General features: G+C 34.4%; 1 protein-coding gene across 4 annotated transcripts in view; it reads left to right on the forward strand.

Moving 5' to 3' along the window:
- SMCHD1 (structural maintenance of chromosomes flexible hinge domain containing 1) overlaps positions 1-13,874 on the forward strand; it is a 146,862-nt gene that overhangs the window by 89,076 nt on the left and 43,912 nt on the right. For all 4 annotated transcript variants that reach the window (XR_004277866.1, XM_032309219.1, XM_032309220.1 and 1 more), the window contains 4 exons: positions 925-1,040; positions 2,156-2,220; positions 12,445-12,532; positions 13,153-13,284. Coding sequence is in view for 3 of the 4 variants with exons in the window: in XM_032309219.1 (XP_032165110.1) it covers positions 925-1,040; positions 2,156-2,220; positions 12,445-12,532; positions 13,153-13,284 (401 nt within the window). In the remaining variant the exon portion in view is untranslated. The remainder of the gene's footprint in view (positions 1-924; positions 1,041-2,155; positions 2,221-12,444; positions 12,533-13,152; positions 13,285-13,874) is intronic.

The raw sequence follows: 13,874 nt of genomic DNA on the forward strand, positions 1-13,874 counted from the left end.
AGAGCCAGGTTTGCTTAACTTAATTTGGACGAAAATATATCACATCAGAATTTATGATTAAAGATATTTCAGACCAAAAAACATTTCCTAAATATCTGTTATGTCCAGGCACTATAATGTTGGGCTCTTAGTTCCAATAATGTATATGACAGTTTCCAGTGAGTTCTGTCTAATGCAGGAGACACTTAAGTAAGCAAAAAATTTCAGTGGGATGTGGCCAGGTGCCAAGTCAATAGGAAATGGTATTTATTACAGGTAATTTTCTTGAAGACCTCTATTTCCCTAAATGGATGCATACCTATACATAGTTACAAGCAGACCAAAAAATTTAGATTAGAAAATAAACCATTTTTAATAAGTTACATATATATGTAGCCTTTATACTCATAATTTTAAATGTTTTAGGAGATAAGACCTGTTTCCTGTGATTAAAAAATTATATCCATCATATGGGTGCCTAATGAATGTTAAACATAAGGGAAATACTATATGTAATAATAGTTTAGCTGCTGTATGCTGATGAAAAGCATAAGACAAAATAAACACTGTGTTCTCAGAATACGTAAAGCATAAGGATTTATGACCAATTGCCTTTACTGTAGGTTGCTGAGTATCCGCAGTCTAACCTTTTTGGTCTTGCTTAGTAGGACTTGCAGCTTTGCAGACTGAAAATAAGACAAGGGAATAATAATAGCAAAGATGTGTGTGTTAGATTTCTGGAGGAGATGTAACACTAAAGAGAGTTGTTTATCATGACTAGTATGTTTTTATAGACAGATTATTGTGGAATGCTGATTACTGAAGTTTTGTTTTCTTCAGAATCTCATTAATATTTAAACAAGATGTATATTTTAAGACATAGAATTATTTAATCAAATCTATTAAGTGAACTAGAAAATAATTTTTTAATATTCACCATGACAGATTTTATGATTACTGTTATTTCTGAAGATGACAGTATCATTAAAAATATTAATCCAGCACGTATTTCCATGAAAATGTGGCAGCTGTCTAACAGTGGGAACCGACCACCAGCAAATGTGAGTTCTGGAAAGCATTGTAGAAGTTAAAAGTAGCTCTTACATTTAACCTAAAATTAAATGTAACTTAATGTAAAAATGCACTGTGCATATGCTGGAGAAATAGACATTAACCTACTTCATCACTTGAAATTTTAAAAATATATCAGAATCTATCTCAAAATTAAGTGTTGATGCCTTTAAAAAAGAGTAGCCTACATTGTGATATTTCTTAAAATTTTTAAAAGGTATTTTACATTTTAAAATTATCCAAAGGATAGTGGCATAGGGCAAAAAGCCGTGAATACCACTAAGAGATTATAGAGTAAATGAGATAGTAAAGAGATATGATTGATATATTTACAGGACAGAGAAGGGAGGATAGAGTGATGAGAACACTTTGAGGGTCTAAAGCAGCACAGTCCAATAGAAATAGAATACATGTCACACACGATACTTATATTTTTCTAGTAGCTACATTAAAAATGTAAAAAGAAAGTAAAATTAATTTTAATGTAGTTTTAACCTAACATCAAATTAATATTTCAGCATGTATTCAGTATTTAAAATTTATTAAATAAATTAAATAAACACATAAAAGATTGTAAAATGAGATTACATTTGTTTATGTTATCTCTTCTTTAAAATTTCCTGTGTATTTAGATCTCTTTGAATCAGATATATTTCAAGTGCTCAGTAGTCACATGGAGCTATTTTCACTACCATCTTGGACTGTGTAGATCTAAAATAATTCTCAAATTTAAAACTAAACCATATCAGAATGTCTTAATTTAACAGTGCCCTTCAGGATTTATGATTCATTTCAATTATGTGTTTAGGAAACTAGCTTCCTAAATTTATACTGTCCCTTTAAGCTGCGGTTAACTTAAAACTATGTCACCACCATGGAGATCTATTGTGTGCCCTTTAATAATGGTATGTCATCATGTAATCACACTATTGAACCTTAAACTGTATTGTAGGAATGTATACATATAGGTGTATGTGTATGTATTTGTAAATCCGGATGTGATCTGTATTTGCATTTGGTGAAGGTAATACTAGTTTTCATCCTGAATATACTATGTTAAATGTGATTTCTCCCTCGCCACCTTCTCCCCTACTTCCCTTTCTAGGCAGAAACATTTAGTTGTAATAAAATAAAAGATAATGACAAGGAAGATGGCTGCTTCTACTTCAGGTAATTCTTAAATTATTTCATATTTTTATGCATAATTTGTTACAAAGTGATTTCGGGCTTATGGTGTTTGCTCAACTTGGGAAAAGTAATTTGTGACTGAAAAGAAATTATTCTTCATATCTCTTAATTTTTCTCAGGAAGTATTTTGAGAAAATATGTATTTTATTTGTAAGCTTTGTAAAATGGTTTGGGGAAAGACTGTTGTGATATTTTATATTAGCTTTAAGAACTATGAAAGCCATCCAAAAAAATTACGTTATGTTGTCAGACCACTTTATAATATGTTATTATATAGGAGAGTTCTGTAGTTCAAAACTTAAATGTTATAAAGTGTAAAACAAATTGAACTAGTTTTTTTATGGTTTACTTACATTACTTTGAATTGAATTCACTGGAATTGTTGCTTCTGTGTTCCGGACCTCTACTTCAAAATATGAAGGTTGGCTTTGAATAAACTATGTCCAAGATTTCTTTCATTTATTTTTTAAACATTGGGGTACAGATGGCCCTTCTTTTCACAACATCTGTATCTTTGGGGTAAATACCCAGGAGTGTAATTGCAGGGTCATAGGGAAGTTCTATTTTTAATTTCTTAAGGAATCTCCACACTGTTCTCCAAAGAGGCTGCACCAACTTGCATTCCCACCAACAGTGTAAGAGGGTTCCCCTTTCTCCACATCCCATCCAACACATGTTGTTTCCTGTCTTGTTGATTTTGGCCATTCTAACTGGTGTAAGGTGATATCTCAATGTGGTTTTAATTTGAATCTCCCTGATGGCTAGTGATGATGAACATTTTTTCATGTGTCTGATAGCCATTTGTATGTCTTCGTTGGAGAAGTCTCTGTTCATATCTTCTCCCCTTTTTTTGATATGCTTGTCTGTTTTGTGTGTGTTGAGTTTGAGGAGTTCATTATAGATCCTGGATATCAACCTTTTGTCTGTACTGTCATTTGCAATTATCTTCTCCCATTCCGTGGGTTGCCTCTGTTTTTTTGACTGTTACCTTTGCTGTGCAGAAGCTTTTGATTTTGATGAAGTCCCAAAAGTTTATTTTTGCTTTTGTTTCCTTTGCCTTTGGAGACATATCTTGAAAGAAGTTGCTGTGGCTGATATTGAAGAGATTACTGCCTATGTTCTCCTCTAGGATTCTGATGGATTCCTGTCTCACTTTGAGGTCTTTTATCCACTTTGAGTTTATCTTTGTGTACGGTGTAAGAGAATGGTCGAGTTTCATTCTTCTACATATAGCTGCCCAGTTTTCCCAGCACCATTTATTGAAGAGACTGTCTTTTTTCTACTGTATATTTTTTCCTGCTTTGTCGAAGATTATTTGCCCATAGAGTTGAGGGTCCATATCTAGGCTCTCTACTCTGTTCCACTGGTCTGTGTGTCTGTTTTTATGCCAGTACCATGCTGTCTTGGTGATCACAGCTTTGAAGTGGGAAATGTCCTTTTAACTTTGAGATTAAGTTTTGTTTCTTAAAATATATTGGTCTCTTAAATCTTGTAGAAAACAAGAGGTGCAATTATAAACATTGTTATAATAATACTAGCATTTATAATTGCCCGTGAATTTACCTTTATTGAGGTCTTTGTTTCTCCATGTGGTTTCATGTTATTGTCAGTTCTTTCATCTCACTTTGTAGTATTTCCTTGAACATTTCTTACAGGCCAGGTCTAGTGGTAATGAACTCCCTTGGCTTTTGTTTATCTGAGAATGTCTTAATTTCCCTCTCACTGTTGAAGGTTGGTTTTGCTGGATATAGTATTCTTGGCTGAGGGAATATATGTTTTGAAGCATTTTGAATACATTGGTCCATTTCCTACTGCGTCCCCCCCGGCCTATCTGATGAGAAATCTGATTAGCTTCCTGAGAATCCCTTGTATGTAATGATTAACTTCTCTCTCATCTCACTGCTTTTCATATTCTCTCTTTGTCTTTTAAAAGTTTGATAATAATGTGTGTTGGTATGTGTCTTTGAATTTATTTTACTTGGAATCTGTTGAGCATCTTCAATATTTATATTCATGTGTTTCATCAAACTTGGGAGATTTTCAGCCATTCTTCAAATATTCTCTCTTCCCCTGGTGAGAGGGGTCACTTGCTGGTATCCCAAAGATCCCTGAGGTTCTGTTCCCTTTTATTCAGTCCTTTTTCCTTTTTGTTCCTCAGACTATAATATTCATTATCTTCAAGTTCACTAATTCTTTTTTCTTCCTGCTTAAATCTGCCTTTGAATACCTGTGCTGAAATTTTCACTGAAGTTACTGTCAGCTCCAAAATTTGTTTTTGGTTCCTTGTTAGGTTTTCTGTTTCTTTATTGATATTTCCATTTTTTTTCTACATCACTTTTATTTTCTCCACATTTTCCTTCACTTCTTTGAGCATTTTCAAGATAGATGTTTGTTGTTGTTGTGTTGTTCTTGTTTTGAGAAAGAGTGCTTGAGTTAGGGGTTAGGAGCAGAAGGAGAGGGAGAGAAAGAATCTTAAAGCTCCATTATCACAACACTGAGATCATGACCTGAGCTGAAATCAAGAGTCAGAATCTTAACACACTAAACCATGCAGGCACCTTTAAGACAGGTTGGTTTGTTTTGTTTTGTTTTGTTTTTTTAAGTCGGCCTTTTGGCTAAGATCAAGTGAAGTCCTTGTCTAGTATATTTGCCATCAGGTGTCTGAAGAACAGTTTTAGTTGACTTATGTTTTTACTTTGAATGGCCGTTTGTCTTGTGGCTGTTTGTTAAAAAATAGACATTTGTATATATTAATGTGGTAGCACTGGAATTCAGATTCTCTGCCCCACCCAGGGTTTGCTAGGTTTAAATTTTTTTTTAATTGTTTTTCTGGTTGTTATAAGCTCTTTGTCATGCATCAGCCTTAGGTGTAAACTTACGGTCTTCTCATGTCTTTTCTGACCCTTTCTCTGGATATGAGTAGTCACTTTCTTGTTTTCTCTATACATGTGGTTGTTCAGTGATGTCCTTTAATTTCTGGTTTCTAAAAAGGAAGAGGGGGAAAGACAGAGTGCTAGCTCTTTAAGTCTCCTGGAAGTTACTTTAGCTGGAGGATGAGGACTTCAGCAGTGGGCACACTGCAGGAACAATGGCTATTTGCATTTTCATTTACTCCTCTGATCAGAAGCAGCAATCAGAGCACGGATCCCCAGTATTTGGAGGATAGGGTCCTTTTGCCCACCCTGGCTCCTGTAAGCTGTAAACACTGCTCCAGGGACATAGATTTGTGTGCCATGGGTCTGGGAGGTGGGGAATAAGTAACTACTACTGTGTAAAAGCTAAAATTGATCAAAGTTAACTGCAACTTACTATCCAAGTTTTTAGTAACTTTCAGAGTTCCAAAATAGTTATATCAGACAGAGTCTGCCAGTATAGTTATTGTCCAGACAGGGACACAGGTACCTGGTGTTTTCTACTCCCTGGTCTTCCCAAAACCCTTCAAAATTTTCTTTTTAAAATTCTTTAGTGATCATTCAGTAGGGTCAACATGATTATTATATTAATATAAGGTTATATTAATATGTTCAGACTAACTGTACCAAAGAACTAGTTTGTTTTTTTAAAAATCTTTTAATCTTTCATAGACAGATGCTCTTTTCATTTAAAAAGAAAGAGATCTTCTCAGTGTGTACTTTTTGTTAAGGCAATGTCAGATAGCTCTGTGTTTCTAAATACTCTGAGTTTTATTATCTTGTGACAGACAAGTAATGAAATATACCATCACTGTCCTTACTTTACATTATGCTAACAATGCCTTAGGTCTTTAAGATATACTCATGTTATTGCATGGGACTGATTTAGACATCCAAGAAAACATATACTGCCTTCCTTTCAGTACGTTAAATTATCTATTAGTGTATAAATCTATTAAAATGTGTAATAATTGTGCAACTTCCTTGTATTTCAAATATTTGTCTTAATTTAATCTTATTTTAGGATTCCAGGGTATCAGAAGGAACATTTAGGAAATCTTTTTTTTTTTTCCTTAAAGATTTTATGTATTTATTTATTTGACAGCGAGCTCCCAAGTAGGCAGAGCAGCAGGCAGAGAGAGAAAGAGCGGGCCAAGCAGGGGAAGCAGGGGAAGCAGGCTCCCTACTGAGCAGAGAGCCCTATGCAGGGCTCAATCCCAGGACCCTGAGACCGTTATCTGAGCTGAAGGCAGAGGCTTAACCCACTGAGCCACCCAGGTGCCCCTAGGAAGTCTTTTAAAAATAGTTTTACATTTTAAAACCATAAAGAAGTAGCTGTTGGGCAACAATGTGTATATACCAAATGCCAATGAATTAGACACTTAAAATGGTTAATTTTATTTTATGTGAATTATACCTCAGTAAAAAGAAATCTTGGGGTGCACCTGGGTGGCACAGTCGTTAAGTGTCTGCCTTTGGCTCAGGTCATGATCCCAGGGTCCTGGGATTGAGCCCTCGGATAGGGCTCCTTGCTCAGCGGGAAGCCTGCTTCCCTTTCCCACTCCCCCTACTTCTGTTCTCTCTCTCCTGCTCTGTGTCTCTGTCAAATAAGTAAACTGCGCTGTCTCTCTGTCAAATAAATAAAATCTTTAAAGAAAAATGTTGGGGTGCCTAGGTGGCTGAGTTGGTTTTCATTTCAGCTCAGGTCATGATCTCAGGGCTATGCTATTAAGCCCCACATTAGGCTCCATGCTCAGTGGGGAGTTTGCTTGAAATTTTCTCTCCCATCTCCCTTGCCTTCTTCCCCTCTCCCAACTTGTATACACAGGTGCACGTGCTCTCTCTTGCTCTCGCTCTCAATAAATAAATAAAATTTCTAAAAAATGAAAATCTTAGCTGTGTAGGGGAATGGGCAGAATAGAGGATGGGGGTTACAAGGTGCAAACTTGAAGTTATAAATAAAACATGAGGATGCAATCTACAGTTTAGAGGATATAAGTTACTGTGTAACAACTTTGTATGGTGACTGATGGTAGCAAGATTTATTGTGGTGGTGATTACTTTCTAGTGTATATGAATGTTGAATTACTCTGTAGTACCCCTGAAACTAATATAGTATTGTATGTCAGCTGTATTTCAATTTAAAAAAATAAAATTTTAGAAATGGTAAGTCAGAAGGAAAGATTTCTAAAAATCATATACACTGTCAGTTATACATGTGACATAATAAAATATATCTCCATATATCAGGTATATTTGAATGCATGAAAATATTTGAGTTCCTAATGCACGTCAGTCACTGTGTTTGGTGTTCTGCATGTAATCTCAATTTTTAAACCTTTTAAGAACATAGAAAATTCATAAAGTTAATGTAGCCATCAAAAGAAATGAAATCTTGCCATTTGCGATGATGTGGATGGAACTAGAGGGTATCGTGCTTAGCGAAATAAGTCAATTGGACAAAGACAACTATCATATGATCTCCCTGATATGAGGAAGTGGAGACGCAACATGGGGGGTTAAGGGGGTAGGAGAAGAATAAATGAAACAAGATGGGATGGGGAGGGAGACAAACCATAAGTGACTCTTAATCTCACAAAACAAACTGAGGGTTGCTGGGGGGAGGGGGGTTGGTGAAAAGGGGGTGGGGTTATGGACATTGGGGAGGGTATCTGCTGTGGTGAGTGCTGTGAAGTGTGTAAACCTGACAATTCACAGACCTGTACCCCTGGGAATAAAAATATATTATAGGTTTATAAAAAAAAAATTCATAAAGTTAAAAAAATACGCAGTTTTGTGACTTTTCTCCCATAGTAAATTTCTGTGCGACCACTACTGAAGTCAGGAAATAAAAGATTGCCAATACAGGGGAAGCCCTACCTTGTGCCCCTCCCAGTCATTACCTGCTTCCTTCCATAGTAATTTGGTTATCATCCATCACCTTAAATAACTACGAATTTTTTTTTCCTAATAGTGGAAACTTTAAAGACTTACTCTCTTAGCAACTTTCAAACATGACAGTGTTGTTAACTGTAGTCACCATGCTGTATATTACTTCCCCAGGATTTATTTGTCCTTTAACTGAAACTTTGTACCTCTTGACCAGTTTGATCATTTCCTCCATCTTGCCCATCTCCCAGTTCCTGCCTTTGGCAAGGAGCACTCTGTTCTTTGTGTCTACGAATTTGAGTTTTTTAGATTCTACATATCAGTGAAATAATAGAGTATTTTTGTATTTGCCTATCTAACATTTTTTCCCTTTTTTAAAGTTTTAATTTTAATTTGTTAGTTAACATACAATGTCTCACTTCATTTAGCATGATACCTAGATAATATTTTGGATGGTATTGTAAACAACATCCTTTAAAATTTTTTATTTTATGTTATTGGTTACAGAAATCTAGTCAATTTATATATATTAACATTGTAGTCAGCATCTCTGCTAGTCTCCTTAATTTCCAATTTTATTTATAGATTCTTTAGGATTTCAAAATATTTTCACATTCATGTCTGTGAATAATGATAGGTTGATTACTTTCTAGTCATTGTACATTTTCTCTTTTTTGCCATATTGCACTGGCTTGAACTTACAGTAAAATCTTAAATAGACACAAGAGTGATCATCCTGGGGTGCCTGGGTGGTTCAGTGGGTTAAGTCTCTGCCTTCGGCTCAGGTCATGATCTCAGAGTCCTGGGATTGAGCTTCCCCCTGTCTTTCTGCCTGCCTCTCTGCCTACTTGTGATCTCTCTTTCTCTCTCTCTTTCTCTCTCTCTCTGTCAAATAAATAAATTTTTAAAAAGTCTAAAAAAAAAAAAGGTCATCCTAATTTCATTCCCAGTCCCCTGTTTTCATTGGTAGGTACGTTTATCAGACTGTTCCTTTCTAATCATCAGTAAGAGAATTTCTATTTATTATGAATTGATATTAGATTTCATTGTCTATTGAGGGTAATATGTGATATTTTTCCTTTCTTTTTTGATGTGCTTAATTATATAGAACATTAATTTTCTGAATATTCATTCAGCCAGTCTTGCATTACTGGAGTAAACCCAGTTTTATCATGATACATAATAACCTCTTTTATGTATTGGTGGATTTGTTTTGCTAATTGTTTGGAATTTTTCTGTCTACATTAATGGTAAGGTTGCCTGCACTTTCCTATAGATTCTTTTTAGGTATGGTGTCTAGGTCATATATGCCTCACCGCAGTAACTGGGAGAATTGGTCCTTATATCTTGATTTATTTTCTGGATTTTGTGTGAGAGTTGTCATAATTTCTTCCTTAAATGTTTGGTAGATTTCATCTGTGAAGCCATCTGTGCCTGGAGTTGAGGGGCGGAAGGTTGTACTTATGAATGTAGTTTCTTCAAATTCGGTAGCTATATGATTATTTGTATTTCCTGAGTCCTCTTTGGTCAGTTTTGGTGACTTGAAATTTTCAATTTGTCAGTCTTACCTAAATTTTAAAAGTTGTTGTTCACAATTTATTTTGTCTGTAGGTAAGAATCTATAGTGGTCTCTCACTGTTAACGTTATTTTTACTTTTTTAAATATTTTTTTTATTTGAATGAGAGAGTGCAAGAGTGGGGAGAAACAGACTCCCAGCTGAGTGGGGAGCTTGATTTGGGACTCAGTCCTGAGACTCCAGGATCTTGATCTGACCAAAGGCAGACACTTAACCAACTGAGCCACCCAGGCACCCTATTTGTACTTTTTGTTACTTGATTAATCTTACCAGGAGATGTAAATTTTGTAGGTCTTTTCAAAGAACCAACTTCTGTCTTTTTAAAACTTCTTGAGATTTTTGCTTAATACATTTATTTTCGGCCTGTATATACTGTATGTATATGTGAATAGATATACACATACACATAAATATGTATTTATATGTACATATATATGTATGTAGAGCTACAAATTTTCCAAGTTTTTTACCTTGTATTTTCATTATTACTTGGATCAAGGTGTTTTATAATTTCCATTGTAATTTCATCTTCTACCTATGGCTATTTTTCAGAAGTATATTGTTTAATTTCTAAATTGTGGGATTTTCTTATTCTCTTTTTCTTATTGATTTCTAGATTAATTCCGCGGTGGTCAGAGATCCTGCCTTGTATATTATCTTTCCTTGAAACTAATGGATAATTGTTTTTCCCTTTGTGGAAAACAGTATGCGCATATGGTCAATTTTTGTAAATATTTTATGTATACTAGAAAATCATATAAACTGCCTGTAAAGTACAGTGTTACGCTAATTCAAAATTTAGTAATCACTGGGGGTCATTTTTCTGTATTTAAATTTTTCTATATATTTTAAATTTGTGTGCATGTGTACACACACACACACACACACACACACACACACACACACAATCTATCTATCTATCTATCTATCTATCTATCTATTTATTTATTTTTTAAGCAGTGTAGTAAGTCTCCCATCATGGATGTGGATTCATTTTCCTTCTTAGTTCTGTTAGTGTTATTTTAAGGCTGTATGATTTTTTACAGAGGACTTACATTATTATATTTTTTTGAGAAATTGAATACTTCACTATGAAGTATTCACCTTTTTCTCTAGTAATGCTTTTTGCTTGGAAATCTACTTTGATAACAGTATACCAACTTTCCGTATGAGTGACATGCAGAAGCCACCTTAGGGATCATGAGAGCTAGGATTTGTATAAGTATCTTTTTTTCATGACTTTTGTATCTTTATATTTTAAGTGATCATTTACAGATGGCATTATATGTTTTTTTTTTTTAAGATTTTATTTATTTATTCGTCAGAGGGAGAGCACAGGCAGGGGGAGCAGCAGGCGGAGGGAGAAGCAGACTCCCCACTGAACAGGAAGCCTGACCCAGGGCTCAATCCTAGGACCCTGACATCATGATCTGAGTGGAAGGCAGGTGTTTAACCATCTGAGCCACCCAGGCATCCCTATAATTGTTTTTTTTAATAATCTTTTAAGTGAAAAGTTTAAATCATACAAATAATTACCAAAACACTTGTTTTTGACTCTGTCTTACAATTTTTTATTTGATCCTACTATTCTTTTTTCTTTTTTCTTATGAATTTATTATTATTAGTTATCATATTTTATTCCTTATTAACTTGGTAGTTAATATAGTCTTATTTTTCTGATTTTTTTTGAGAGATTACAACATGCATAGTTAAATTGCTATATCAATGTGTGATGACACTTTGCATTTTTACCCTCTTCTTGGTCAGTGAATGACTCTTAGAACACTTTAACATCATTCTCTCTCTTGCAACTAAGATGCCTTTGTTGTTGTATATGTTAAACTTATTAATACATTATTATTTCATATAGTTAGTGTTCATTTAGATTTACTAACTCATTTATTCTTCTGTTAATCTGCAACTCAGATTTTCCATTTCGTATCATTTTCCATCTGAGGAAGTTCCTTTAGTGTTTCCTCTAGTGTACATGTGCTGGTGATGAATTATCTCATAAACCTTCATACTGGAAGAGTATTTTATATTGGCAGTTTCTTTCTTGCAGTACTTTTTTTTTTTTTTTTAAGATTTTATTTATTTATTTGACAGAGAGAGATCACAGGTATTTGGAGAGGCAGGCAGGGGGTGGGGGGAAGCAGGCTCCCTGCTGAGCAGAGAGCCCGATGCGGGACTCGATCCCAGGACCCTGAGATCATGACCTGAGCCGAAGGCAGCGGCTTAACCCACTGAGCCACCCAGACGCCCTCTTGCAGTACTTTTAAGCCAGCCTTCACTGTCCTATCATTTATGTTGAGAAGTTAGCTGTCAGTCTTACTATTATTATTATTATTATTTTTAGATTTATTTATTTGAGAGATATAGTGTGTCAGTCTGGGGAGGGGTAGAGGGAGAGAAGAAAGTCTTAGGCAGATGCAGTGCTTGATCTCAAGACCCTGAGATTACAGCCTGAGCCAAAACTAGGTGTACCATGAGGCACCCCAACCTTATTGTTACATTGAAAAGTAATTATTTCCATTCTTCTTTGGTTGTTTTGAGTTTTGTTTTCAACAGTTTTACTATGATGTACCTATTATGGATTTCTTTTTCTTTTTTCTTCTTAGTTTTCATTTTATGGTCTTTGTTTGGGTTTGAAAAATTGATAAAGCCTGGTATTACAGGAAATATTTGTTAAATAAAGGTGAATGTAGTAATAGTAATTATTTTTTTATTCATTGACTTTTTGTGGAAAGAACAGAAATGTCAATGATTTGAATTCCTTCCCCCCTTATTTAAATGTTGATAGTAATCTTACCTCTTTCTTTTTAACATAGGGATAAAGCAATTCCTAACAAAGTGGGAACATACTGTATCCAGTTTGGGTTTATGATGGATAAAGCAAATATTCTTAACAGTGAACAGGTTTGCTTACTCTTTTTATATACCATAGTTATTTTCACATTTTCTTGCTTAGTATAAGAATGAAATGGTTTTTGTTTAAAGGTGAATTAATTATTGGATACAATTAATTATTGATAATAAAATACAAATAATGTAATTTTAGGAATATATGTTGATGAATATGACCATTTGCGGAAGTTACTTTTCCATTTCTCTTTATTTTGAAGAGTCCAGTAAGCATTTTCGTGTGTATCATGGTAAGGTTGCTTCTGTCAACCATACATGAAAAACTTTCAGTTTAATAACATTTTGTGTATTAGAATTCTGGATAATGAAGTTTAAGGTAGTTTTGATATACATCATTGCCATTCAGTAGGTTAGTGTACCAAATTACCATATTTTGAAATCCCCTAAATTTGTTCTTAGATGGCTGTTAACAACCTAAGTTTATCTCTGATAAACCTTTTTTTTTTTTTAAATTTTAAAAAGTAAGTTGATTAGATTTAGGAGATTAATGGAAATCTATTTCAGAATGTAAGATTGCATTTTATTTAGTATATGCTAACATTATGTCTTGTCTTACTCTTATACACCGAATCATCAATATATTTTTAATCGCAATGCTGTTTTTGTTACGTAAGATTATAGTTGATGTTCTGCCTAATCAACCTGTGAAGTTAGTTCCTAAAATTCAGCCAGCTACACCAGCTGTTTCAAATGTTCGCTCCGTTGCCAGTAGGACCTTGGTCAAAGATTTACATCTTACTATTACGGTAATGTTTATTTACTTCCAAAGTTGCAAAGAGTAACAAAAATTATTTCTAGTATGCAGAATAGTTACTTATAGAGTCAGATCTTAATTATTCAGTTTAAGGTTATAGGGAAAATTTGTGTGGATGAATGAAATATTTATAAACACCTTTGTATTTTAATACAGAGAATGTATACATACAGTACATCCAAGTATACCAAGTAGAACAGACTCAAAAATGCAGAAATTTGCCTGCCTACCTTAATACATACCTTTCTTTAATCCCCTATTTCCAGTATGTATTACGAATTTGTGTGAGGTAAATTGAATCCTCAGTGTCTATTTCACTGATGAGAAAGAAGGAAGTAATTATTTTTTAAGAGATCAGCTCTGATGATTGATCATAGTGAGCTCCTCAAACTTCTGATTATTGGGAGAAAAAGCAGCAATAAAGTTGCCAAATCTGTTATTAGAAGCATATAAAACACAGTAGTGAGACTTCACCTTTGTGGGAAATTTTCCTGGTGGGATACTTCTCTCAATTTTTTGTGTTGGGGGGTGTGTGTGTTTTGGTGTTTTAGACAAGTGAATCATTCTTCTCTCCCCCAGATC

Source organism: Mustela erminea, chromosome 13 (assembly GCF_009829155.1).
Source record: "Mustela erminea isolate mMusErm1 chromosome 13, mMusErm1.Pri, whole genome shotgun sequence".
Classification (NCBI taxonomy): Eukaryota; Metazoa; Chordata; class Mammalia; order Carnivora; family Mustelidae; genus Mustela; species Mustela erminea.